This window comes from Oncorhynchus masou, chromosome 23 (genome assembly GCF_036934945.1).
Source record: "Oncorhynchus masou masou isolate Uvic2021 chromosome 23, UVic_Omas_1.1, whole genome shotgun sequence".
Lineage (NCBI taxonomy): Eukaryota > Metazoa > Chordata > Actinopteri > Salmoniformes > Salmonidae > Oncorhynchus > Oncorhynchus masou.
Window position 1 is genome coordinate 21,949,646 of NC_088234.1, and position 25,868 is coordinate 21,975,513.

Sequence of the window (25,868 nt, forward strand, 5' to 3'; positions counted from 1 at the left end):
TTGCTTTGGGGATCAAACTTCCAACCTTTCAATCTCGGGGAGAACACAAGCTTACTGATTTGGTCATAGACCGCTCTAACACCCCTGAAGAGCTTTGTAGGTCAAATGGAGGATTTTTTAGTTAATGTGTTGGGAGACAGGAAGGCAGTGGAGTAAATTGAGGACAAGGGTGATGTGCTGCCAGTGTGGGTGAGGAGTCGGACTGCAGAGTTTTGAACCATTTGAACCTTATGGAGAGAGCTTGAGTTGATGCCGGAGAGTAATGAGTTGCAATAGTCATGTCTGGAGATGAATACACGGACAGTTTGATTACTGTCCTCTTCATGTCAGATGGTCCAGCACCATCCTGAGACAATTACTTTCATTTATGATGGAATTCTCGTTTCTGGATAAGGCTTGAAATGCAGGGTAAAATATTGCTAAGTTAATGGCTGCATAAAACACAGGGCCCTAATTATAAACAACATCTGTGGCAGATAGTCAGTGTGCTGCTGTAACTCAAAACTGAAGTTTGTGATTCCACCTTCAGCCACATCCTGTCCACACACATAGGATGTGTGGACATCCTGACGCTCGTGCTCATTATGGCATCCAGCTTTGCCCATGTTCGCTGCAGCACTATCCACAGCTGCTTGGCCAGGTCGTCTGACAGGCCCAACACCTCGCCAAAGTAGTTTGACTGAGGTTCATTTTGTGCCTGTTCTTGCTGTCCATGCGGTACTCATCGTACATGAGGTCATTCCATGATCACTCCAGGAAACTAAGCTTGTGGTGGCCCTCCAGCAGCTCGGCTTGCTATAACCTTAACGAAGTGTCTGCCACCATCTGAGGCACTGCACAGGAAGGGAGGAGGAATATTAATACACAAATACATTGTTACTGTACAGCAGGGCTCTCCAACCCTGTTCCTGGAGAGCTACCCCCCTGTGGAGATAATGGTGCCAAAGGGAATGGCAGACATTTTACGGGCCCTTTACCAATTGTGCTTTTTTTGTGTATGTTTTTGTGCTGATCGGAACTTCTTTTTAACATAGTGTTTCTGCCATCATTTCCTATGACCGAAAAGAGCTTCTGGACATCAGAACAGCTATCACTAACCACAATTTGAATGAGGACTTCTACTTCAATGAGTCGGAAGCAAAATGCATATTGTTTATTGTGGATCAGGCCCAAATCAATGACACTTGAAGAAGTAGGAGACGTCTCTATAGAGGCCCGTGAGTGCGGGATACCTGACGAGACTACATCGGAGGGGATAAATCGACTCTACCCACTGTTCTATTGGCGAAAGTGGAATCACTGGAGAATAAACTGGATCAGCTCCATTCTCGACTATCCTATCAACATGATCTGAAGAACTGTAATATCTCATTTCGTAGCTGAACAAGAACATGATAAATATACACTGAGTATACCAAACCTTATGAACACCTGCTCTTTTCATGAATCCAGTTGAAAGCTATGATCCCTTATTGCTGTCACTTGTTAAATCCACTTCAATCCATGTAGATGAGGGGGAGGAGACCGGTTGAAGAAGGATTTTTAAGACTTGAGACATGAATTATGTGTGTGCTCCAGTCAGAGGGTGAATGGACAAGAACAATTTTTTTTAAGTGCCTTTGAAAGAGGTATGGCAGTAGGTGCCAATGCTGCTGGGTTTTTCACACTCAACAGTTTACCGTGTGTATCAAGAATGGTCCACCACCCAAAGGACATCCAACCAACTTGACACAACTGTGGGAAGCATTGGACTCAACATGGTCCGGCATTCCTGTGGAACACTTTCGACACCTTGTAGAGTCCATGCCCTGACAAATTGAGGCTGTTCTGAGGGCAAAAGCGAGGGTTGCAACTCATGTTTGGAAGGTGTTCCTAATATTTTGTAGACTCAGTGTATGTACACACACTACGCTGACAAGCCCACACACACACACACATACATTACATAAGCACACAGATATAACACACACGCACCCATACCGACGCCACACATGGACAACCACACACATGCTGCTGTTTACAATTCAATAATAGAAAAATTGCCATTCTCAATAAATTGAAAAGTAGAAGCTATTTATTTAAAAAGTTCTAAAAATGTAGATATTTTTTTATTCATATCACTTCCTGAATTGACTGCCTTGAAGAGCCCAATTCTGCTCTTCACAGGCAGGTGCCAGTGATCTGATAAATTAATCTGATATAATGAACAATGCATAATCTAAGCTGTGTTTGCGGTCTGAAATGGACAGCTAAATGCCTTTGAGTAATTTGGTTAGAAAATGCTTATATTAGCACCCGGTGGCAGTGGTTAATCTATCAAAACCAAATTGAGGATAAGTCTCTCCTTGTCCATAGATTTCCACTTTTTTTTATATATATATTTTTATCAATCAGACCAATAATTGGGGAAAAGATAAGAATTGGGATGCCTGTGTAAACATCGCCAAATATACACATTTGTAATTTGGCTGAACTATCCCTTTAATGCACTGTCCTTCCCTGAGAAGTGCTTGTCCTTTTTTCCCTGGCCTCATTACACCAACCCAAATGATAATTATTGTGCCCAATGCTTTGTCATGGTGAGTTTCAGTCATGGCCAAAGAGTTAATTAGTAGCTAGCTAACATCACTGGCGGCTTCTAAAGATAAAGAATACATCAAAACCAAGAATCCTTATTCCTTCCTGTTGTAAAAATATGGCCCCAGTGAGTGAACTGAAGACTTTCTGGCGTCACACTGTGCACATTTGACACCAAACGGAATTAGACCAGTGAACAGCCAGGCATGTTTTTTTTTTTTGTCCGACTGAAACTACAGCATGTGACTGCATCGTTATACTGTATTGATAAGAGAAAAACATGCAGATCAATACAGGTACTAAATATACAGTGTACAAAACAGGAACATATTCCTAGTATTGAGTTGCACCCCCTTTGCCCTCAGAACAACCTGAATTCATCAGTGCATAGACTCTTGAGGTGTCAAAAGCATTCCAAAGTGATGCTGGCCAATGTTAAATCCAATTCTTCCCACAGTTGTGTCAAGTTGGCTGGATGTCCTTTGGGTGGTGGACCAACCCAGCAGCGTTGCAGTTCTTGACACACTCAAAACGTTTGCGCCTGGCCCGTTCAAAGGCACTTAAATCTTTGTCTTGCCCACTCACACCCTGATACCTACACAATCGATGTCTCAAGGTTTAAAAATCCTTCTTTAACCTGTCTCCTCCCCCTCATCTACACGGATTGAAGTGGATTTAACAGGTGACATCAATAAGGGCTCATAGCTTTCAGCTAGATTCACCTGGTCAGTCTGTCATGGAAAGAGCAGCTCTGCCAAAATTGTTCACTCATGACATACCATGCCCTTTATTAATTTCACAATTAAAAACCACAAAGCATCGGTCCTACAGTGATACTCAAATGTGTGGTTTGCTAACACTGAAAATCTGCAAGGCTTGGGAATAATGATGATCTTAATAGCTCCAATAGTGCCTTCCAGACACATACTATAAGAAACCATACACAATTAAGTAATGTTTTTATTTACAATCAAAACTGAAAAAAAATGTAATTGCTGAAACATCTTGGTATTTTGATACGTAAAACAAAATCTGTTAGTATCATGCCATTATGATAACTTGAGTAAATGAGGTTATATTATGGATAAATAATGTTATCTTTACATGTTCTTGCAGCTACACTGTCAATTAAAGACAAATGAAAGCCCTTTCCGAGGGCTGTTTTACTCTCGTACACTGTTGTGGTATTCATCTTTACCCAATCCCTAAGAAAAGATGCCCCCTGTGGACAACATGAGTGATTCACATTACAGCTGCCTAATTCTTACCAACTACACACTTACTAGCTTGGACACTACACCACAACACTTACCTCTAAACATAAGACACTTCCCTAAATACCAATGCTTTCTCTGTTTAAATTAATAAAGACAACAACAATAATTGAAGTTAATTTAACTTATATAAAGAAATTAAAGTCCACCACATGCTTATATGCTAACTCAGTGGCTGCTCAGGGTGCATGCTAACATACTGAGGTCAGTAAGTCAAGAGATGCCATTCAGTAACGTGTTCCATCACACTTATTTATAATGTATAATATGGAAGACAAAGTGCCACATTAAACCTCTATTAATATACACATGTCAAATTCACTGGAATCAAAACCTGTTTAAAATATGAAGACAATTTAAGTGAATCGAAGGCTATTTTCAGAAATCAATCCCCAAAGATTGTTCCATGGACAATATGAGTGAAAAGTTTTGGGAGATCCACGGGTGGTCTTCTCATCTTGGGGAACGGCAGCCATTTCCAACTTTAGTTTGAATTTGTTATGGGGAGAAGTTTGAGGAGGACATGTCAGTCTTTCTTTGAAGTGTGTTAGCAAAACTAAGGCCTTCCCCACTCCATATTAGGACCTTGGACCATGACCCTTGGACACAGCCAATCCGATGAGGCCTGCTAATCCAGCCACGCCCAGGCCGATTCCACCGACAATTGCCATGCCAACCAAACCATCTGTGTAGAAAAAAATGCAGTCAAAACATGAACATTGCCCTTATTACTTATACCTATTCAGCTTCTACCCATCCTGTGTCGTGGTAATTTCCTGTATTACTAAACATCGAGAGAGCAAACCACACACAAGTCAGAGTTATATTATAAAGTCCATCTTTAATTATATGAGCTTCACCATAGCCCTGTGACTCTCAGATCAATTCAGTGTCTATAAATGAATTCTCTGAGAGTCCTTAAAAAACAGTTCTTAGTATAATTTATAGCCAAGACACACCCATCTCAACTCACATGACGAAACACAGATCTTAGGAACATTACGAAGGAAGACTTTACTTGAGAGAGGAGTATCCCATAGCCAGACAGCATTAGCTATAAATTATCATTCAGTTTGCTCTCTTAAGAAGAGGTTCTCCTTCTCGTTCTTGGTACAACATATTACCAAACCATTACCTCATCCAATGGCAGATCAATTGTCAATTCTAGATACTCCCATCTCAAATACAACCCCTCCTGGACAAGCTCACAGAGACAGTGAGCCTCTTAGGTCATATACTAGATCAAGATAAGGGCAACCTCAGAGGGGACATACAATAGTTACAGACACATTCCCATAGAGAAGACAAGCCTCCATTCTGTCCTCCTCCCCTTCTGATATTCTTCATAGCATCACATGGTTTAACAGATACATTGACATATGAAGACAAGCCTGACCACTCCCCTCTCAGGGCCCCTAGTGACTAAGCCCTAGCGGAGAAGGGATAACTTCAAACTGCCAACAGTATTATCCAAAAGAAGACATCCTAATGACAAATATCTCACATAAGCATTATTATGTAAATAAAACATCTTATTTATGAATGTTACCTAACTAAATCTGATTCAGCCACGACACCTGTCCTGCCTGATCAGTGATCAGAGAGGAAAGAATATGAGAACATTACACAAATTAGACCCAGCATTGATAGGTGTTCCTTGGCCTCCCCACTCACCTTTCTTTAGAGCCTTGTCTATTAGCTTCTCCAGCTCCAAGGCCTGGTTGTTGCCCGGTTCATTCTTCAGGAGAGTGCGGATATACTTCAGACCTTTCTCATAATCCTGTGATGATAAAAAATATATACATATATGGAGCGATAAAGATATGGAGCAATAAAGAGAGATAGTGAGAGATAGAGATACAATTGAGTAAGAGGTGCTATGATATATTCCGCAATTAACTCAAGAGATGGGAGACAGAGTCATCTATTTCATTAAAATAAGTTATAACCTATGGGTAATTAGTAGTACAATGAACATCACCTTCAGTCTGTAGTTGGCCACAGCTAGGTAGAACAGGAAGTCTCTGGCATCGTCCTTTGATCCCTTGTTAACCAGCTCTATAAAACAAATTGAGCAACAGTACAGGAAACATTATTATAGGCAGGTTAAGTAGGCCAATGCATATTGCACTATGTCAGCATTTCATTCAAATAAGTTGGAAATCCAATCACTCATATTCATAGCTATTTAGAGAGACATTTGTAAGGATATCTTATTGACAGTCTTCTGAGTACACAAATACTGTTGGCTACCCACCTTCCAACAAAACAATTCCTTTCTTAATGTCGTCAGAATACTTGCTCCGGATCAGACACCATGCATATTCAAACTTGGTCTCCTTTGACACACCCCCCTTCACCGACTCAGCATTGTACTTCTTCTCAAATTTCTGGATGGCCAAAACAGAACAAATATGGGTACCTTCAGTTGTTTCAGACACTGACTGGCAAGGGTGATATGTTAGGCCAGGGTGTTGATAGTCTTTATGTTGAATTTACAGAAGGCAGTGACAGTAAACCCTCAATTGCTGTGTTACATCTCAAGACTTGCTGCATTCATGTCATAACGAAACACTTTTTTAAAATGATGCTGACAGTGCAGTAGCTACAGTAATGTAGTCTCATAATGCGTCATGGTAATGCATGTTGTCTAAAGCCAACTCACATGGGACAGTAGCAGACATCAATACAATATGATACACCTAATGTACTCAACAATTGGCTTTGAAACTTTTCATTGGATTGAAAAATCCATCAAACGGCTTCATACATATCTGTATACTGTGTAGTTGGGAGAAAAATAGCATACCAGAACGCAGCTGGTGTAAGTGATGATGTGTAAGGAATGACACAGCTAGCTACTAGCAATATGGCTAACGTTAGCTAGCATATGTTTCACTTCTACAGCTACACTGTTGTAAACGTTTGATCAACTATTAACGACTGTAGCTGGGTATTTAGACACCATATTGTCTACATAAAATACAGCTATGTTCTAAATCATGACAATATTAAAACGTAAACTTACCAAAAGGTCTTCTGGAGCTACCAAATCGCTCACAACAGCCTCCATGTTCTCAGAAGTAACAGATAGAAACGCACTTTTACCACGTGACAAGCTCGATCAGTTTCCACTGGATACCACAGCCACAAAGTCAAAATTGGCTATATCAATTCAATTCATTAAAACAAAAATAATAATTTGTGGCTGTGGTAAAGTTAAAGTCATATAATTTCCATGTTTCCAATGAAACACGTTTTTGCTACATCAATGCGAATACAAGGTTTTATTGTCACTTACACATGACGCTACAAAAACGTTAAAATCATATGGTTTTATTTAATGCAAACAGACAATGGAGTGTATTGGAACATTTGACTCTGAGCCTGAAGAGTCAAACTAAACGTACTGTCCGTGGGCGTGGTGTAACGTTTGGCCAGAGGAAGGAGTGTGTAGCCAGCCAGTCAAATAGGTTCTCTTTCTTCTGAAAAAAAAAGCGTTTTTCATTTTCATTCATGTTTTGAAGCTCCACAATGCCACTACAGAACACATTTCCCCTTTTGTACTTTAACTATTATCGTTACAACCAGTATATAGACATAATATGACATTTTAAATGTCTCTATTCCTTTGGAACTTTTTACTGTAAAAAAAATGTATTGTTTATTTCACTTTTGTTTATTATCTATTTCACTTACTTTGGAAATGTAAACATGTGTTTCCTATGCCAATAAAGCCCTTTGAATTGAGAGAGCGAGACACAGACAGACAGACAGACAGACAGACAGACAGACAGACAGACAGATAGACAGACAGACAGACAGACAGACAGACAGACAGACAGACAGACAGACAGACAGACAGACAGACAGACAGACAGAAGTCATTTAGAAGGTATGATTTAGAGGGCTACAGAGCTCGTATCTCACCATGTAACAGCAATGGCAGTCAAATTCCTGTGTCCCTATTTAAAATATATATATATATTTCACCTTTATTTAACCAGGTAGGCTAGTTAAGAACAAGTTCTCATTTACAACTGCGACCTGGCCAAGATAAAGCAAAGCAGTGTGACACAAAAACACCAGAGTTACACATGGAATAAACAAAGATACAGTCAATAAAACAATAGAAAAAGTATATATACAGTGTGTGCAAATGAGGTAAGATAAGGCAATAAATAGGCCATAGTGCGAAATAATTACAATATTGCAATAAACACTGGAGTGATAGAAGTGCAGAAGATGAGTGTGCAAGTAGAGATACCGGGGTGCAAAGGAGCAAAATAAATAACAGTATGGGGATGAGGTAGTTGGATGGGCTATGTGCAGCTGCTCTGACAGCTGGTGCTTAAAGTTAATGAGGGAGATATGAGTCTCCAGCTTCAGAGAATTTTGCAGATAGTTCCAGTCATTGGCAGCAGAGAACTGGAGCTATGGCTCTCTGTGTTGCTGTTCTGTTCACTAGACATTGCAACCTATTACACACACAAACACACACATACCTTCCATGTGGAAATTGATTTTACTCCAATTAGAGTAAAATGTGAAATGTACAGCTGATGATAGTGGAAAGGTGACGTTAGTCAGTAATATCTAAGATATTACCTTTGATTATAGCGCTCTCTGCTGTCGATATTGCGGCATCGACCAGGAACCGTCTGTAAGGGCAATATGCCATTTCCAGTGCCCTGATGCACTTTGAAACGAGTTCCCTCAGTTTAGCGTTGTCTGTGCACAAGATATGAGTAGGATGACACAGAAGAGAATAAAATCAATACAAACGTACAAACGTAATGCTTTTAGCTCTGTGTTTAAAATACCGCTGATAATAAAATATAATGGTCTCTATTGTAGTGCACTTGCCTGCCATTGGAATCGAAAAGGGCCCTCCACAAATAGTGGACTCTACTTTGGCTTGTTATGAAACTGAAAACGGAGATCATAGTATGACAACTTTATTTAAGTTATGATAGCGTGGTAGAAGTTGGTTTTGTTTTGCAAATATATCATCTTACATCGGAAGGGACGAACCTACACTTGTGCAATGTTGAGCTCTATGCCATTGGTTCATGTTGACCTCTACGCCCGTCGGTTCGATGAAGGTGTGTGTCATTTTGGGGTGAGATTTGAAATGTGCCAGCACAGCCACAGTCTCTCAACATTAGAATAATGAAATTCCTGGTTTTACTTACTACAGTAAACACGCATTCAACGAATACATTAAAAGAAAATGAAATATTTTGTAAGGAGAGCAGTTTTTCTTATTTGCTTTATTTTTCTTTGCAGTGACTAAAAGGCTTGCACTGCCACTCGCACACCAGTTTGGTGTTGGTGCCACAGAGCTCTTAAGCGTCCACACTGTGCAAACTGCAGTATCTTCACATGTTTTTGCGTATAATCATAACGTGATTAGCCTGCTTAATAGCTTACACATTAGTTCAAACGGTTGAAATATGAAAGTGTTTCCCATAACCCTGTTACCCAGATCACAAAGGACACAGTATTCTGAGGCCTCAACCCATCAGGAACCAAACCTTGAACTGGCTCAAGCTACTGAATTTCACTCTATACCTGTCTACATGACAAAGTAGCAGATGTCGGAATGTTGTCATTGTTCCAACTAAAAGTTGTATCAGTTTCGTATTAACCAACGTCTGTACTGATGCATGTATGTCATCTTGAGACCCAGAAGAAGAATTTTCATTTTTTTTAAGAGAGAGAGATCACAAACTCAACACCATGCTGAAAACAATGAACACTCATATTACGTTGTAATACTGTATGAGAGGTTCTTTGCCTATTATTGAGATCAGAACAGAAGACCGACCTGGAGACCTGTCTCCATTTTTTGTGATTCCTTTAAAGCTAAAGGGAAATAGACACAGGATTGGTATCTAAACAGTCATTTCAATGGACTTACAATCTGACTTAAAATATTTGATAGATGGGTCAGGGTTCAAAGTTTTTATTTCCTTAATTGCGACAGCAAAAACTCTGACATCTAAAGATCCCAGTTGCAGCTTATATTCACTAGACAATGGGACACTTCCAAGAAAGATAATGCATAAGATAAACACACACACTATAGTTAGCACTTATTATTACATTTGATTAACTTGACTAACATTTTTTTGGTAACTTTATTTCAAATGCTGAAATCATAGTGAATGGATGTCCAATGCCATGGAAATGAGCACAGACCTCAAATCAGTTATTGATAAAACCATACAGTATTCAATACATAGACTAGGAAATAGCGGAGCGATTTCTGCACAGTGCACCTTTAAAGACAGAATCCTATTTGATTTACGAGAAAAACACTATTCAACACAAGTTTTGCTGAACAGTAGGCTGGTTTGACATGTCTTTATTGTGGCAGGATGTGAGGAAACAGTCGCCAAGCCACCACTAACACTTCACATGAGTTTTTCTCAATGATAATGCTTATAGTACATACTGTTTATTTCTCATTGAATTAAATGGGGAAGGTGTTAGATGTTTTAGTTGATGTTATTAACCATATTAGTGTGCTTAGTTACAGCAAATAGACCAGATTGTCAAAAAAAGAGTCTCAGAATCACATGGAAAAGTCACAAGAGAATGAATATGCAAAATCTTTTAGATTAATTCTAATAATTTCATGAATAATCAATAGTAGTCAACATATTGAAGATGAATCTGATGCTCATGTACAGTAGCCCACAGTGACTAAGTTTACGTCCATGATTCTATTGGATTATGTTGGTGATAATAGGATTTATAATTGAAGAGGATTTTGCTAAATTGATATTCCATTTACAGCTGACACACATATGTGCAAGAGTGTTCAGCATATTCTAAAATAATTTTGTAGTTCCAAATAAAATGTTTAAATGCCTAATATTGCCTACTATTCTCCTTTCATCCCATTGGAACAAAATCCAACACATAAAGGCTTCATTTGGATTACTCTTGCCCAATAGCGGTGTTTTGCTGCGTTCAGGTGCTAGTTGGAACTAGGATACTCTGAAATGTCCAACATGCTAACTGGTTGAATGCAGCATGTGTATAACTACAAGCATTTGTATGGAGTGTTATATTCCAAATGAGTGTTCATGATGACTGATATTACGGGTACATTTCAGCACCCTCAGTAGCTAGGTTTCCATCATATTGGAGACAGATTTGCATTTGAATGTTAAAAAACATGTCCTGACGAAAAGGACTCTGAGCCAATGCATCATAACCATCATATTGTTTGAAGGTACTGCAGCCTGCTCATTGATTGATGGCTCCCTAAAACCTGAAATAAGGCTCTCATAGGATTGCCTCTGATAATTCAAAGGCTGACTCTTGCAGCACTCACTGAATTGCTGATAGAGTTTGATAGCCATCACTATCACTGCACTAATGTTCAACATGACAGAGGAAAATAATGTAAACAATGACAGTCTCATCATGGTTGGTTTGATATATACATATATTGATGTAGATTATCACGCGCAGGTCCGGACTGGTCCACCTGGGATTTCGGGCAAATGCCAGATGGGCTGGTGCATTTTTAGTCTAGTGTGCCTGTCTAACTTATTTTATTTTGTTGTGCACGATGATCATTATCTGGCTAATGGACAACAAAGCTTACATACAGTTGGAAAGAGAGCCATTGCTATTATCTCTTCTGTGACAGCAAGGGCATCGCTGTTGATGGCTAATTCAATTTTTAAGTGAAAATAAATAATTAATAAATTAGTACTTTTTCACATTTTGTGTTTGGAAAAAGTGAAACAACGCAGATACACCTGAATGATGAGACAGAGTGTCCTGGCAGAAGTAAGGATGTAATTATAAACTGTCATCAAAGCTCAACACAAAACTGATATTCAAAAATAAAAACTCTTGTAGGCCTAAAAAGCAGAATGTTTCTGGTTAGTTATTCAAAATGTGATTGTAATGGTTGTGTTTACAAACTCTGATTTAAAAGACTCCAACAGACTTGGTCATTTGACAAGTATTTGAAAATATTTGAGTTATGCTTGATTAAGCTTGGACTTTTCACTTTTGGGACTATTCCATTGATTACATTATACAAGGCAACTCAATAAAGCACAACTCAAGTATTCAAAATCATTTTGACCCAGGTCTGCATACCGAAACAGTGTCTCAAATAAGACACATACGGTATACTCTAGGTCTAGTGCAGCCTATACTAATTTAATCAACATATTGTCCAATCATAGATATCAAAAGGTAGGCCTACCCCGAATTGTGAATCGTTTATTTTAAAAGTATTACATGAGAGATAATAGCTGTACAAAGAGTTGAAAGTTAAGTAAAGAGGATCCTATCGGCTGTAATCCTATGGTTCTATTTAATAGTCAAATACCTATGTAGGGCTATTAAAACTGAACACAGTTCATGTAAGGAATCTATTACTTTCAGTAATGACACATGACTAGTGAGGTAGCCGATAGTTAAAGATAGATATGATAATTAGTTAGTGATAGTAGATAAGCTATACAAACACAATGATAGTGTATATAAACCTGCTGCCTGATAATACACAAAGTGTGTGTAAAAAAAGTACTCCGATAAGATGAAGCGTGATGAGTTACAATAATACAGTACATTTGATGAAAATGCTATTCTCCTGGCATAGAAAATACGACTGTGATCTAGAAGGAAGAACAAAAGCTTGTCAGCCAGAAAGTGCATATTCTAGACCTACATTATATCAAACAAACAAAATGTAAGATAAATAGAGGCCAGGTCATTAAAGTGCAATATTATTCTGTGGGGATTAGTTTCTTTTTGACTCTCATCAATCATTGACATGGATTAGCGGATTTTATGGCTCATAAAAATTATATTAGGGTACTGAAGTTAGATATGCTATCAATTTAATGAGTCGATAAACCAGGAATATCCATTGATATTAAAATGCATCTGTTACCCAGAAGGTATATTCACACCCCTTGACTTGTTCCAAATTTTGTTGTGTTACTGCAAACATTTTTTGTCACTGGCCTACACACAATACACCATAATGTCAAAGTGGAATTATGTTTTTCCGAATGTTTTACAAATGAATACAAAATGAAAAGCTGAAATGTCTTGAGGCAATAAGTATTGAACCCCTTTGTTATGGCAAGCCTGAATAAGTTCAGGAGTAAAAAAGTGCCAAACAGCATCACATAATGAGTTGCATGGACTCACTCTGTATGCAATAATAGTGTTTAATTTTTTAATGACTACCTCATCTCTGTACCCCACATATACAATTACCTGTAAGGTCCCTAAGTCGAGCAGGAGATTGAAACACAAAAGGCAAAGGGTGGCTACTTTGATGAATGTCAAATATAAAATTGATTTTGATTTGTTTAACACTTTTTTGGTTACTACATGATTCCATATGTATTATTTCATCATTTTGATGTCTTCACTATTCTACAATGTAGAAAATATAAAAAATAAAGAAAAACCCTTGAATGAGTAGGTGTCCAAACGTTTGACTTGTACTGTATAACAGTGCTTTCGGAAAGTATTCAGACCCCTTGACTTTATCCTCATTTTGTTACGTCACAACCTTATTCTAATATTAATTAAATCGTTTTTTTTCCCTCATCAATCTACACACAATACCCCATAATGACAAAGCAAAAACTTGTTTTCCAAAATTTTTGAACATTTATATATTTTTTTTAAATGGAAAAATTACATTTACATAAGTATTCAGACCCTTTAATTAGTACTTTGTTGAAGCACTGATTACTGCATCAAGTCTTCTTGGGTATAATTTTACAAGTTTGGCACACCTGTATATTAGGAGTTTCTCCCATCTTCTCTGCAGATCCTCTCAAGCTCTGTCAGGTTGGAAGGGGAGCGTTGCTGCACAGCTATTTGCAGGTCTCTCCAGAGATGTTTGATCGGGTTCAAGACCGTGCTCTTGCTGGGCCACTCAAGGACGTTCAGAGAAGCCACTCCTGCATTGTCTTGTCTGTGTGCTTAGGGTTGTTATCCTGTTGGAAGGTGATCCTTCGACCCAGTCCGAGGTCCTGAGCACTCTGGAGCAGCTCCTTCAAGTTGGATGGGTTCCTGCTGGTGTCCAGCAATCTTTAAGTCATACCCAGATTCTCAATTAGATTGAGGTCTGGGCTTTGACTAGGCCATTCCAAGACATTTAAATGTTTCCCCTTAAACCACTTGAGTGTTGCTTTAGCAGTATGCTTAGGGTCATTGTCCTGATGGAAGGTGAAACTCCGTCCCAGTCTCAAATTTCTGGAAGAAAGGTTTCCCTCAAGAATTTTCCTGTATTTAGCTCCATCCATCCTTCCTTCAATTCTGACCAGTTTCCCAGTCCCTGCTGATGAAAAACATCCCCACGGCATGATGCTGTCACCACCATGCTTCACTGTGGGGATGGTCTTCTCAGGGTGATGAGAGGTGCTGGGTTTGTGCCAGACACAGTGGTTTCCTTGATGGCCCAAAAGCTCAATTTTAGTCTCATCTGACCAGAGTACCTTCTTCCATATGTTTGGTGAGTCTCCCACATGCCTTTTGGTGAACACCAAACATGTTTGCTTATTTTTTTCTTTAAGCAATGGCTTTTTTCTGACCACTCTTCCGTAAAGCCCAGCTCTGTGGAGTGTATGGCTTAAAGTGGTCCTATGAACAGATACTCCAATCTCCGCTCTGGAGCTTTGCAGCTCCTTTAGGGTTTGTTGTGGCCCTCTCTTGGCAGGTTTGTTGTGGTGTCATAATCTTTCATTTTTTTAATAATGGATTTAATGGTGCTCTGTGGGTTGTTCAAAAGTTTTGGATACTTTTTTATAACCCAATTCTGATCTGTACTTCTCCACAACTTTGTCCCTGACCTGTTTGGAGACCTCCTTGGTCTCCATGGTGCTGCTTGCTTGGTGGTGTTACAGACTCTCGGGCCTTACAGAACAGATGTACTGTATATAAACACTGAGATCATGTGACAGATGATGTGACACTTAAAGTCCAACTGTGTGCAATCTATTTAATTAATTATGTGACTTCTGAAGGTAATTGGTTGCACCAGATAATATTTAGGGGCTTCATAGCAAAGGGGGAAAATACATATGCATGCACCACTTTTCCATTTTTTTTGTTGTTGAAACAAGTCATTTTTTTCATTTCACCAATTTTGACTATTTTGTGTATGTCCATTACATTAAATCCAAATAACAATCCATTTAAATTACAGGTTGTAATGCAACAAAAGAGGAAAAATGCCAAGGGGGTGAATACTTTTGCAAGGCACTGTACAGTCGCTGTGGGGGATGATGTTATTGATGTACTTATTGATGAAGCCAGTGACTGATGTGGTGTACAATGCCATCGGAAGAATCCCGGAACATATTCCAGTCTGTGCTAGCAAAACAGTCCTCTAGCTTAGTATCTGCCTCATCTGACCACTTTTTTATTGACTGAGTCACTAGTGCTTCCTGCTTTATTTTTGCTTGTATACAGGAATTAGGATGATATAATTATGGTCAGATTTGCAAATGGAGGGCGAGCTTTGTACCTGTCTCTGTTTGTGGAGTAAAGGTTGCACATTTAACATGCTGATAGAAATGAGGTAAAACTGATTTAAGTTTGCCTGCATTAAAGTCCCTGGCCACTAGGAGCGCTCTGGATGAGCGGTTTCCTGTTTGCTTATGGCAGTATGCAGCTCATTGAGGGAGTCCTAAGTGCCAGCATCAGTCTGTGGTGGTATGTAGACAGCTACGAAAAATACAGATGAAAACTCTCTAGGTAGATAGGGAGGTCTGCAGCTTATCATTAGATACTCTACCTCAGGCGAGCAAAACATAGACTTCCTTAGATATCGTGCACCAGCTGTTGTTTACAAATATACATAGACTGCCAACCCTTGTCAAATCAAATCAAATCAAATGTATTTATATAGCCCTTTGTACATCAGCTGATATCTGATATTTCTGCTGTACAGAAACCCAGCCTAAAACCCCAAACAGCAAGCAATGCAGGTGTAAAAGCACGGTGGCTAGGATAAACTCCCTAGAAAGGCCAAAACCTAGGAAGAAACTTAGAGAGGAACCAGACTATGTGGGGTGGCCAGCCCTCTTCTGGCTGTGCCGGGTGGAGATTATAACAGAACATGGCCAAGATTTTCATAAATGACCAGCATGGTCCAATAATAATAAGGCAGATCAGTTGAAACTGGAGCAGCAGCACGGACAGGTGGACTGGGGACAGCAAGGAGTCATGTCAGGTAGTTCTGAGGCATGGTCCTATGGCTCAGGTCCTCCGAGAGAGAGAAAGAAAGAGAGAATTAGAGAGAGCACACTTAAATTCACACAGGACACCGAATAGGACAGGTGAAGTACTCCAGATATAACAAACTGACACATCGGATTAATTATAATCCCACATTTACAAAACCTAGATTAGCTCTATTTTAGATTAATTTGAACCATGTTGGTGCAACCCACCCTCAGAGTTATTTATAGGCCTTTCCTGCTACACACTGTGAGGTGTGGACTACTGATCTAAATTAGGATTGGCCCATCTGAGTACTCGGTTTACATAGTGTAGTAAATTGAACACAGGGTTTGGCACTGAAAGGGGCAGTGATGATGACTGACAATTTAGGCTTGGCAGAAAATCAAAACAAACTACAGGATTGGGCTGTTACAGTTTACAACAGGGCTTGTTTTTGGTTCAGGAGCAAACAATCAGTTGTGGCTAGGTCGTCCCTTGGCCTAAACTCCACGAGAGTTTGGGCCATTAAATGTCTTCCCTAACGCAGTGGGTTTCAAACCTCTCCACGGGGACCCACAGACGTTTCACAATTTAGTTGTAGCCCTAAAATGAACTCATGTAGTCGAGCTTGATAATTACTTGACAAGTTGAATAAGGTATGCTAGCTCTGGAATAGTTTAAATACATGGAATGGCTCTTCAGCTGTGTGAGTACACATTGTCAGATACATTGACTTTGCAGTGGATGATGACTTTGTGTACCTGGCTCTTCAGCTGTGTGAGTACACATTGTCAGATACATTGACTTTGCAGTGGATGATGACGTTGTGTACCTGGCTCTTCAGTTGTGTGAGTACACATTGTCAGATACATTGACTTTGCAGTGGATGATGACTTTGTGTACCTGGCTCTTCAGCTGTGTGAGTACACATTGTCAGATACATTGACTTTGCAGTGGATGACGACTTTGTGTACCTGGCTCTTCAGCTGTGTGAGTACACATTGTCAGATACATTGACTTTGCAGTGGATGATGACTTTGTGTACCTGGCGCTTCAGCTGTGTGAGTACACATTGTCAGATACATTGACTTTGCAGTGGATGATGACTTTGTGTACCTGGCTCTTCAGCTGTGTGAGTACACATTGTCAGATACATTGACTTTGCAGTGGATGATGACTTTGTGTACCTGGCTCTTCAGCTGTGTGAGTACACATTGTCAGATACATTGACTTTGCAGACTTTGCAGATACATTGACTTTCCCTCATTAGAATTGTAGCAAAATAATATTAGCATTGCAGCAAAATGTTGTATTTATTGTTTTAAACAGATGTAATGGGACGAGCGGGATTAGCCAATTTTGGCATAAGTCGTAGATTGAAAAAGGATGAGTCCACTGTACTCACTGGCAGGGCGGGAACTAAATGCTGGAAGGCCAGGAAGACAATAGAAGATGGACAGACGACAGAGAAACCTACAGATGGAGACAATCTCATTCCATATAAGAGGGCTACAGATATTCAGGTATGCAACTTTTACATTACAATACTTTAGATAAATGTGACATTTGCATGTAAAATAGATTTTTCTTCATTATGAACAAATGACTGCTTTTATTTCAGGTTGCTGGGATGTTAGTTTATTACATCCTTTCTGGTGGACAACATCCTTTTGGTTCAGTAGGTCGATGTGAAAATAACATTCTTGATGGAAAATACACTCTGGAACACGTGAAGGATGAGGTAGCAAAGGACCTCATCGTCTGGATGATAAGTAAAGAGCAGACGGAGAGACCAACAATTGAAAAAGTGCTTGCTCACCCCTACTTCTGGACTAACAAAAGGTAGGCACACCTCCTAGAAGCTGGCCAAGCCTCCACCCTGTTACATCATCCGCTAGGTGCTACATGTCATGAGTCGACTGGTTTCATGTTAATTATAAGAGTAACTTTACTACAATTGTTTTCTATTATTTCAATTTCATAGTAAGGAAGACTATCTCATCAAAATTGGGAATGTGTCTGAGGCAAGAGAGTGCCGTCATCCTGTCCAGGATCTCCGCCAAGCTTTTGAAAAATGTACTGTCGGGAAATCTTTCTCAGAGTGGAAATCCAAGGTGAGTTGGGCTCTGTCACCTTGCAAGACAATTTTTATTCTATTGGTCAATTGTCCATTGTGACTTCATAACATTTATTTAAGTGACAATGCTCTCGAAGCCGGTGTTTGGAGGATATATTGGCACGGGTGTTTCATCTCAGGCCGGCAAACCGCGTCAATATATCCTCCAAACACCGGCTTTGAGGGCTACCACCATATTCAAATAATGATTGAAATATTTTCATTAAATGTTATTTCGATTAATTTATTCATACTATTTCATCCTTCCACAAGATATAGTTCCGACACGTATCTGGGGTTGGTACCCAAACCGTCTGGTCGTTTGTTCTATTGGTTCGGTTGTCAGATACCCGAACAAGTCGTTCAGTCTTTTTGTTCTGTATCTATGGACGCGACCAGTCATTAGTTCTAAATGATCCAATTGCCGTACTGTCTGGGACTGTTCTTATCCCTTGCTTGCTAGCTAGCCAGCTATGGCTAACTTAGTCACGTCAAACAGTGCAGCCAGAATATCAAAAAATTAGCTTCATTTGCATTTGTATAAGCTTTTTTTCTAGGGACATGTATTTGGATACACCCATATCAATGAGCTAATTAGGAGCAATTTCACCTGGCATAGAAAATGTGCTCACTTGTCAGGACCCTATTGTTCAGAGCAGCTAGCCAACAACATGGCTAACACAATCACTTCAAACTGAAGCTGGTTCATGATTTTGACTGGCTGAAAAACTCTGCCTGCCTGTCAGTTTCGCCCTGACTCCCGACACGTTCACCATGGGACATGGGACATGGGACCATGGGACAGCTGGAGATCGAATTTAAATATTGAAACAATGTTGCAAATGTCAGAAAGAAAGACAGCAAGGTTTATACAAATCTCCGCTGTTGAAAACTAAAATAAATGTGAGTGTCTAGAGTGGAGATCAAGTTTCTAAATTGCCTGGCTGGGCTGATTTTCATTTTTTTTCCTTACCTTTATTTGGTCCCTAGAAAAAGTCGGTTAAGAATGAATTCTTATTTTCAATGACTGCTTTGTCCAGGGGCAGAATGACAGATGTTGACATTGTCAGCTCAGGGATTCGATCTTGCAACCTTTCGGTTACAAGTCCAACCACTAGGCTACCTGCCGCACCATGAGGCAGTGGATTGCGCAGTCAGATGGAACAAGAGTAAATAGGCATTTTAATGTCATGGATTTAGCCGGTGGAAACTTGTGGAATAGACACCAGCTGGAATGCGGGTTTAACTCATCAGCATTCGGGAGTAGACCCACTCGTTGTATAAATATAATTAGTAACAGCCATACTTTCATAATTGAACAGTCAGAAAAGTAGAAATGGCACAAGATGCTATTGACATTGCATAACAAGTATTTTGTGTTTTTGCAAAAGCCATACTTTTTCCTAATGTTAGGCTTTATACATTGTGTTCCCAGTTTCCATGTGCCTTGATCGAGAAGCTTAGTGGTAAAAAGGGGGAGAAGGCCTACCCTGACAACACATTGGGCTTACTGCGATTCATACGCAACCTCCATGAGCACTAGTAAGTAGTTCATATTGTCATTTAATTTGGTGTTTATTGCTATTACTGTAATGGCACCAATGTCTTTTTGATTTATTTATTTCAGCCATGAAGATGCAAATAACATCAACTTGTCATTGTTATTTCCGGATCTCTTTGGCAGCATTTACTTGTTTGCTAAAGAAAGGAACTGGAATACAAGACCTTGTTTGACGAAATGCTTTCAAGAATAGATCTGACTGAGCTGGTATATGTATATATTTTTTAATGGTCATTTTAAGAAATCAGGCCAAGTTTAATACATTTTATTGTGGTCGAGAGAAGAGATTTTAAACTGTATAATTTCTTATGAGTATGTTCTTTTGGAAGATCAATGATAGTAGTTTGCATGTTGTGGAGGAAAGAAGCATGCTGTAACAGAAATGAAAACTCAGTCGTTATGAATAACAAGCTATTGTTTCAAAAATCACAGTAACCTATCAGTGCAAAGAAAATATTAGTAAGATTTTGACAATGTCGTGTGCATATTGATATCAGTGCTTTTAAAACAATATACTGTCAAATATGTACTGTATAATATATATTTTACTTTTTTTACATTTCTCTATTTAATGTTTAATTACTGACTGTCCACTTCCTGTTTTGTATGAGGTTTCTGTGTTATGCACTATAGCCCATTACCATATATGTGATTGAATATTATCTGCTGTTGGCTTGTGTGGATGTACGTATGTGTTATGCAACATAGCTGACCTGAAACATCGTTAACAGTCTCAGGGCCATGGGCCTTTCTCATGATGGAAAAATACAGAATAACATGAAGACAGGAACTGTGCAATGAGTTGGGGGGGACACATTCAGAGCGTGGGGTTGCAGAACAAGCGGTCTTTTGTTAGATAACAGGAGCCAGGTGCGAGATAACGGTATGGAGCATGAGCGCATGGATGTTCTTCACAGCAACAGTTACATCTATCAACCGAAGCGCCAGGAGGCGGGGACCCGCCTGAGCGCCTGCAATAGGCTGAGCAAGTTTAAACCACGCCCAGCCTCTACTGTGATAGGCCAACAGACGGGTTGGAACTGTCTATCACAGTATAAAGAATACTGTTTACATACATCTTGTCAGTTCTCTGTTTTGCCCTGCGAGGTGGGACAGAGAGCCTGTATATACGAAAATTGCATTTACCATTTATTGCTTAGCTAATAAAAAATACATAGTATACAATCGGTGACTCATTGTCATATTTATCCTGATACCAGATTCGAATTGACGCAATTCTAACAATTGGTGACCCTGAACGTGTTGAAGGAATTCTAAATTCCTCTGTATTGTTTCCCAATCAGAATTAAATACTCTGTCAATGCCTTTAAGGGTTTGTAAAACCCTATATATATTTTATAAGAATGGACAGAGCCCCGGTCTTAAAAGTCAGGTAACAGCGTTTAATTCAAGAGAGTACTGGTATATACACATTTTTCCACAGGTTATAAACTGAAAATGACGTCAGCGTTTTCTAAATGGTCTATCTCTTCATGAGAGGCCCTATAGTTCTCGAGCCTTCCCTCCTCGCCTGTAGCCAAGGTCAGTGTAGATAGTCCGTCCCTGCCATCTGGAGATAGTTCATCCATTTGTACCAAGGCACTGTTCTAAACTCCTGACTATATTATATACAGTTGGGAATGGGAGCAAGAGAGAAAATGTATATATGTACAGTACATAATAGCATTTGGACTAGTCAGTCCTGGGGCGGCAGTGTAGCCTAGTGGTTAGAGCGTTGGACTAGTAACCAGAAGGTTGCGAGTTCAAACTCCCGAGCTGACAAGGTACAAATCTGTCGTTCTGCCACTGAACAGGCAGTTAACCCACTGTTCCCAGGCCGCCATTGAAAATAAGAATTTGTTCTTAACTGACTTGCCTGGTTAAATAAAGATAAAAAAATAAAATTGAAATGTATACATAATTAGTCAACATTGATAAAAATTCCCTTAACATATCCACCCTTTGATTAAATATTATACATTCAAACACACATTGTAGTTATATTGTAATATTGAAAAGCCCATTTCTATTTTTATTAAAGATATTTCTTGTCATCAAAACATCACCTAAACATAACCCAACACTTGCATTCGCCATAACTGTTTCTCAGGCCTACATCAGAATCATAACTCTTATCAGGATTTCTGTTACAATCTTTATTAAAAAACAGTCTAATATTGAGATGGGATACAACCTAGCCTCCCTAAACATCAAAAATGGTCTTATCAAACATAAATTCCCCACAAATAAAAGATCCAGATTCGTCCACTTGTTCTGTAGACATGCATTCAGTCCTCCACGGGTCAGAACCTGGAATCCGCTGGTACCTCACCATCTATTGCCATCGATTTCTCCAGAGTCCTGGAAATAAGGCCTCATACACAGGGAATTAGACAACAGCCCCATAAAACTAAAACAGTCACACAGGTGAATGTAGCCCATAATACAGTGATCATAATATTTTTTTCCCATTTTCCGAACATACTTATCAAAACAATCAGTCAGAGAAGTATCCACCCCAGAGTTTTCTGCCAAACCGTGAGCCAGGGTGGTCAAACCAGCTGAGGCTTCGGGCACTGATTCGTCCGGAGCTGTGTTATTTGGGATGTAAGCACAAACATGGTCCCGATAATCACGCATACTTCTCCCTTTTCAGCCATTAACATCTAATGCAATTCTATTCTGCCAAGCCATCCAGCTGGTTGCTTCAGTCTGTTCTGCAAAACCTTTAATAGCATCTCTGGTATATTTGTTAAAGCGCTGTTGATTATCATAAATATAATTAATCCAGTCCACGTTCTTATTGAGAGTAGACCCCCCGGAAATGCTTAACTCTAATCCTGCTAGGATCTGATTTCTTGCTTTGACTCATCTGGCACCCCCCTTGGAACCCCAATGTTATCAATGTATACTTCGTCAATAAGAGACCCGGATGGAATAGCTCTTTTCTCCCATTTGGCTATACTTCATGTCTTGGTGTTGAATGAGTGTGAAAGGCATTACAATGGAGCATAATCCTATCCAATCTGTCGGTAAAACCTCGCCCTGACATCATTTCCCAAGAGTACTGTACTGGGCCAAACGGTAATAATCTCCTCCGGTCACTGTGAAGGGAGGAACCTGGGGATTTAAATAGTGCAAATCAATACAACTGGCATTCCTGCTTTCGTGAACAGCTTTACCATACCGGCCTAAACTCCTCTACCCAGAACCGTACTAGGGTATCAACCTTATATAACCTAAATAATGACTTTGGTAGGATTAGTAAATTATCCTTATTTTCTGACATTATCATGTATGTCCAATTCTCTCTTGGGCATCCATTCATTCACCCCAATCCTGTATCAATTCTCTGTCCAGTGGCTTATCTAGTTTAAGAAGTATCTGTGCTATTTATGTATGTTCTTAAATATATATATTTACCGATTTAAACAGTAATTCCTTTCTCTGCTATCTCTCAAAATGCCACTAAGCGTCTCACTGTTTGACTATCTAAAATCCTTGATTTTAGAGAAAGAAAGAAAAAACATGTCTATAAGTGGCCATCTCTAAAGTCCTTACATTTCCTTAATCAATCTATCTTAATCCTTACAATAATCCTAAATCACCACAGATGTCCTATATTCCTGTTAATACTATTTAAAAGACCTCCTAATGGTTAACCAGAGCCTGAACAAATGCTAACCATATCAAAATCCTTCCTACACTTTACCAGCTCTCTACTTCAGGGATCCGCAGTGTTCTATCTGACAATAACATGGAATATCTTATCTACAGTAATTTATCACCCCTCTTCTTAAGTCTTTCGGTATGTTTGTTTGTATTGTCACCACAATGTTTTGTCATTCACCATTTCCAAAGTCCCCCTCCTAGCTTCAATTCATCAATTAACTGATGTGTTGTGTACTATTAGATCTGCAACTCTACACAACAAATGTGTTGACAAATGTTAAAAAGGAATTTGGATGCCCCCCAAAAGCTCAATATTATAAACAGAATTAACTGATGGTCGGTCAAGGGTGTAACTTTCTGTTACATATTGGGTGGGTCAGTGGGTTCCGGGATCAACAGCCTTCAAGGGAGGTCTGGGGGCATGGCCCCTGTGAGAGTGACGTATTTTACTAGTTTGTGACCCACTGACACCGTCTGCGGTTAGAGGGAATAAAGCGGCCCAAGAGTTAACACACAGAAACTTTATTCACACACAAGAGACGATGAACATGGGGATGTACATGGGCATGTGCAGTACCAGTCAAAAGTTTGGACACACCTACTCATTCAAGGGTTTTCTTTATTTGGACTATTTTCAGCATTGTAGAATAATAGCGAAGACATCAAAACTATGAAATAATATGGCATCATGTAGTAATCATGTAGTATGGAATCATGTAGTAACCAACATATGGAATCATGTAGTAACCCAAAAACGTTTTAAACAAATCAAAGTATATTTTATGGCAGAGATTCTTCAAAGTAGGAACCCTTTGTCTTTGACAGCTTTGGTTCAGGTTCTGTAAGGGACAGAAACAGAGAGGTAATAAATATGCCATACAGGATATAAATACACTGACCTCAATAGATATTTTCAGAGTACGATGGAATGGAATATGGGATAGAACAAATGGTCTGTTGGTTCTGTATTCTCACAACCAAATCTGCAGAGCTGAGATGGTCGAATGCCCCAAATATTCAACGTTTTGTTGGTGTCAGGATTTCTGTACAATAATTTCAGCTGAAATGTATGAAGTGCTGAATCTTGCATCATTTTATGGAGGCATCTTTACCAGGTGATTTGATCGATCATTTTCATATTTCAGGTAGGTTTGGGTGACTACCGGGCTATATGTCTAAAGATAAGCAGCTGATAGCACTGCCTTCAATATTATGGGATGAAGATATACATATTCTGGCAAAATTATTACGATATTTGTGAGGAAGAACAAGGCTACCCAGCTGGCAACTGAGCACTCTGCACAGCCTGGTCTCAGTGCATTTCGTATTTTGTATGTAAATCCGAGACACGCCATCCGAGACACTCCATTTAGTATGTTACATTTGGTATAGTTACAGAAGACAAATGGTTACTTTGGTAGGTCAGGGTGGATTCATGGATGGATGTATAATGCAAATGTCTCGCAACCCAAAGGTTGAAAGTTCAGACCTCATCATGTACAATTCTAGCTAATTAGCAACGTTTCAACTAGTTACTACTTTTTAGATACTTTGCAACTACTTAGCATGTTAGCTAACCCTCCCTCTAACCTTAACCCTTTAAGCTAACCTTTCACCTAACCTTAACGCTTTTAGCTAACCATTCCCCTAACCATAACCTTAACCCTTTAACCTAAGTCCTAAACTTAACCTTAACGCTTAACCCATAGGCTAGCTAACATTAGCCACCTAGCTATAATTTGTAAAATGTCATACATTTTGCAAATTGCTAACATATCATACGTGTTGCAAATTTGTAACATATCATACATTTTGCAAATTCATAACACATCATACATTTTGCAATTTCTTTGCATGTAACACATTTCGCTACAAGTAGGCCATATGATATTGCATGGTCTGAACTCCAAAGAAGTGACATGATATGTCCCTAGATGATATTGGCTGATCTGGACTCCAAAGAAGTGACATGATATATTCCTAGATGATATTGGCTGATCTGGACTCCAAAGAAGTGACATGATATATTCCTAGATGATATTGGCTGATCTGGACTCCAAAGAAGTGACATGATATATCCCTAGATGATATTGGCTGATCTGGACTCCAAAGAAGTGACATTATATATTCCTAGATGATATTGGCTGATCTGGACTCCAAAGAAGTGACATGATATATTCCTAGATGATATTGGCTGATCTGGACTCCAAAGAAGTGACATGATATATCCCTAGATGATATTGGCTGATCTGGACTCCAAAGAAGTGACATGATATATCCCTAGATGATATTGGATGCTAACAAACACAACTTAAATTCTGTAGCCCATCTTGGGTCTTGAAAATACTTATTCTGTAATAGCAGGCTACATACAGTTGAAGTCAGAAGTTTACATACACCTCAGCCAAATACATTTAAACTCAGTTTTTCACAATTCCTG

General features: G+C 39.3%; 1 protein-coding gene across 1 annotated transcript; it reads right to left on the reverse strand.

Moving 5' to 3' along the window:
- Window positions 1-3,519: 3,519 nt before the first annotated feature.
- LOC135510579 (mitochondrial fission 1 protein-like) lies at window positions 3,520-6,987 on the reverse strand. The gene is made up of 5 exons (XM_064931601.1): window positions 6,880-6,987; window positions 6,109-6,241; window positions 5,833-5,909; window positions 5,526-5,631; window positions 3,520-4,536 (listed from the first exon to the last, which is right to left on the reverse strand). The coding sequence occupies exons 1-5, from the start codon at window positions 6,922-6,924 to the stop codon at window positions 4,430-4,432; spliced, it is 468 nt and encodes a 155-aa protein (XP_064787673.1). The 5' UTR covers window positions 6,925-6,987; the 3' UTR covers window positions 3,520-4,429.
- Between the last annotated feature and the right edge of the window lie 18,881 nt (window positions 6,988-25,868).

Excerpts from the sequence above, each read along its gene's own strand:
- LOC135510579 (XM_064931601.1), bottom strand. The coding sequence starts at position 6,924 with ATGGAGGCTGTTGTGAGCGATTTGGTAGCTCCAGAAGACCTTTTG. Across the intron at positions 6,242-6,879 it reads TAGCTCCAGAAGACCTTTTG|AAATTTGAGAAGAAGTACAA; the intron begins GTAAGTTTACGT and ends TTGGCCATCCAG. Across the intron at positions 5,632-5,832 it reads TGGCCAACTACAGACTGAAG|GATTATGAGAAAGGTCTGAA; the intron begins GTGATGTTCATT and ends TTATCATCACAG.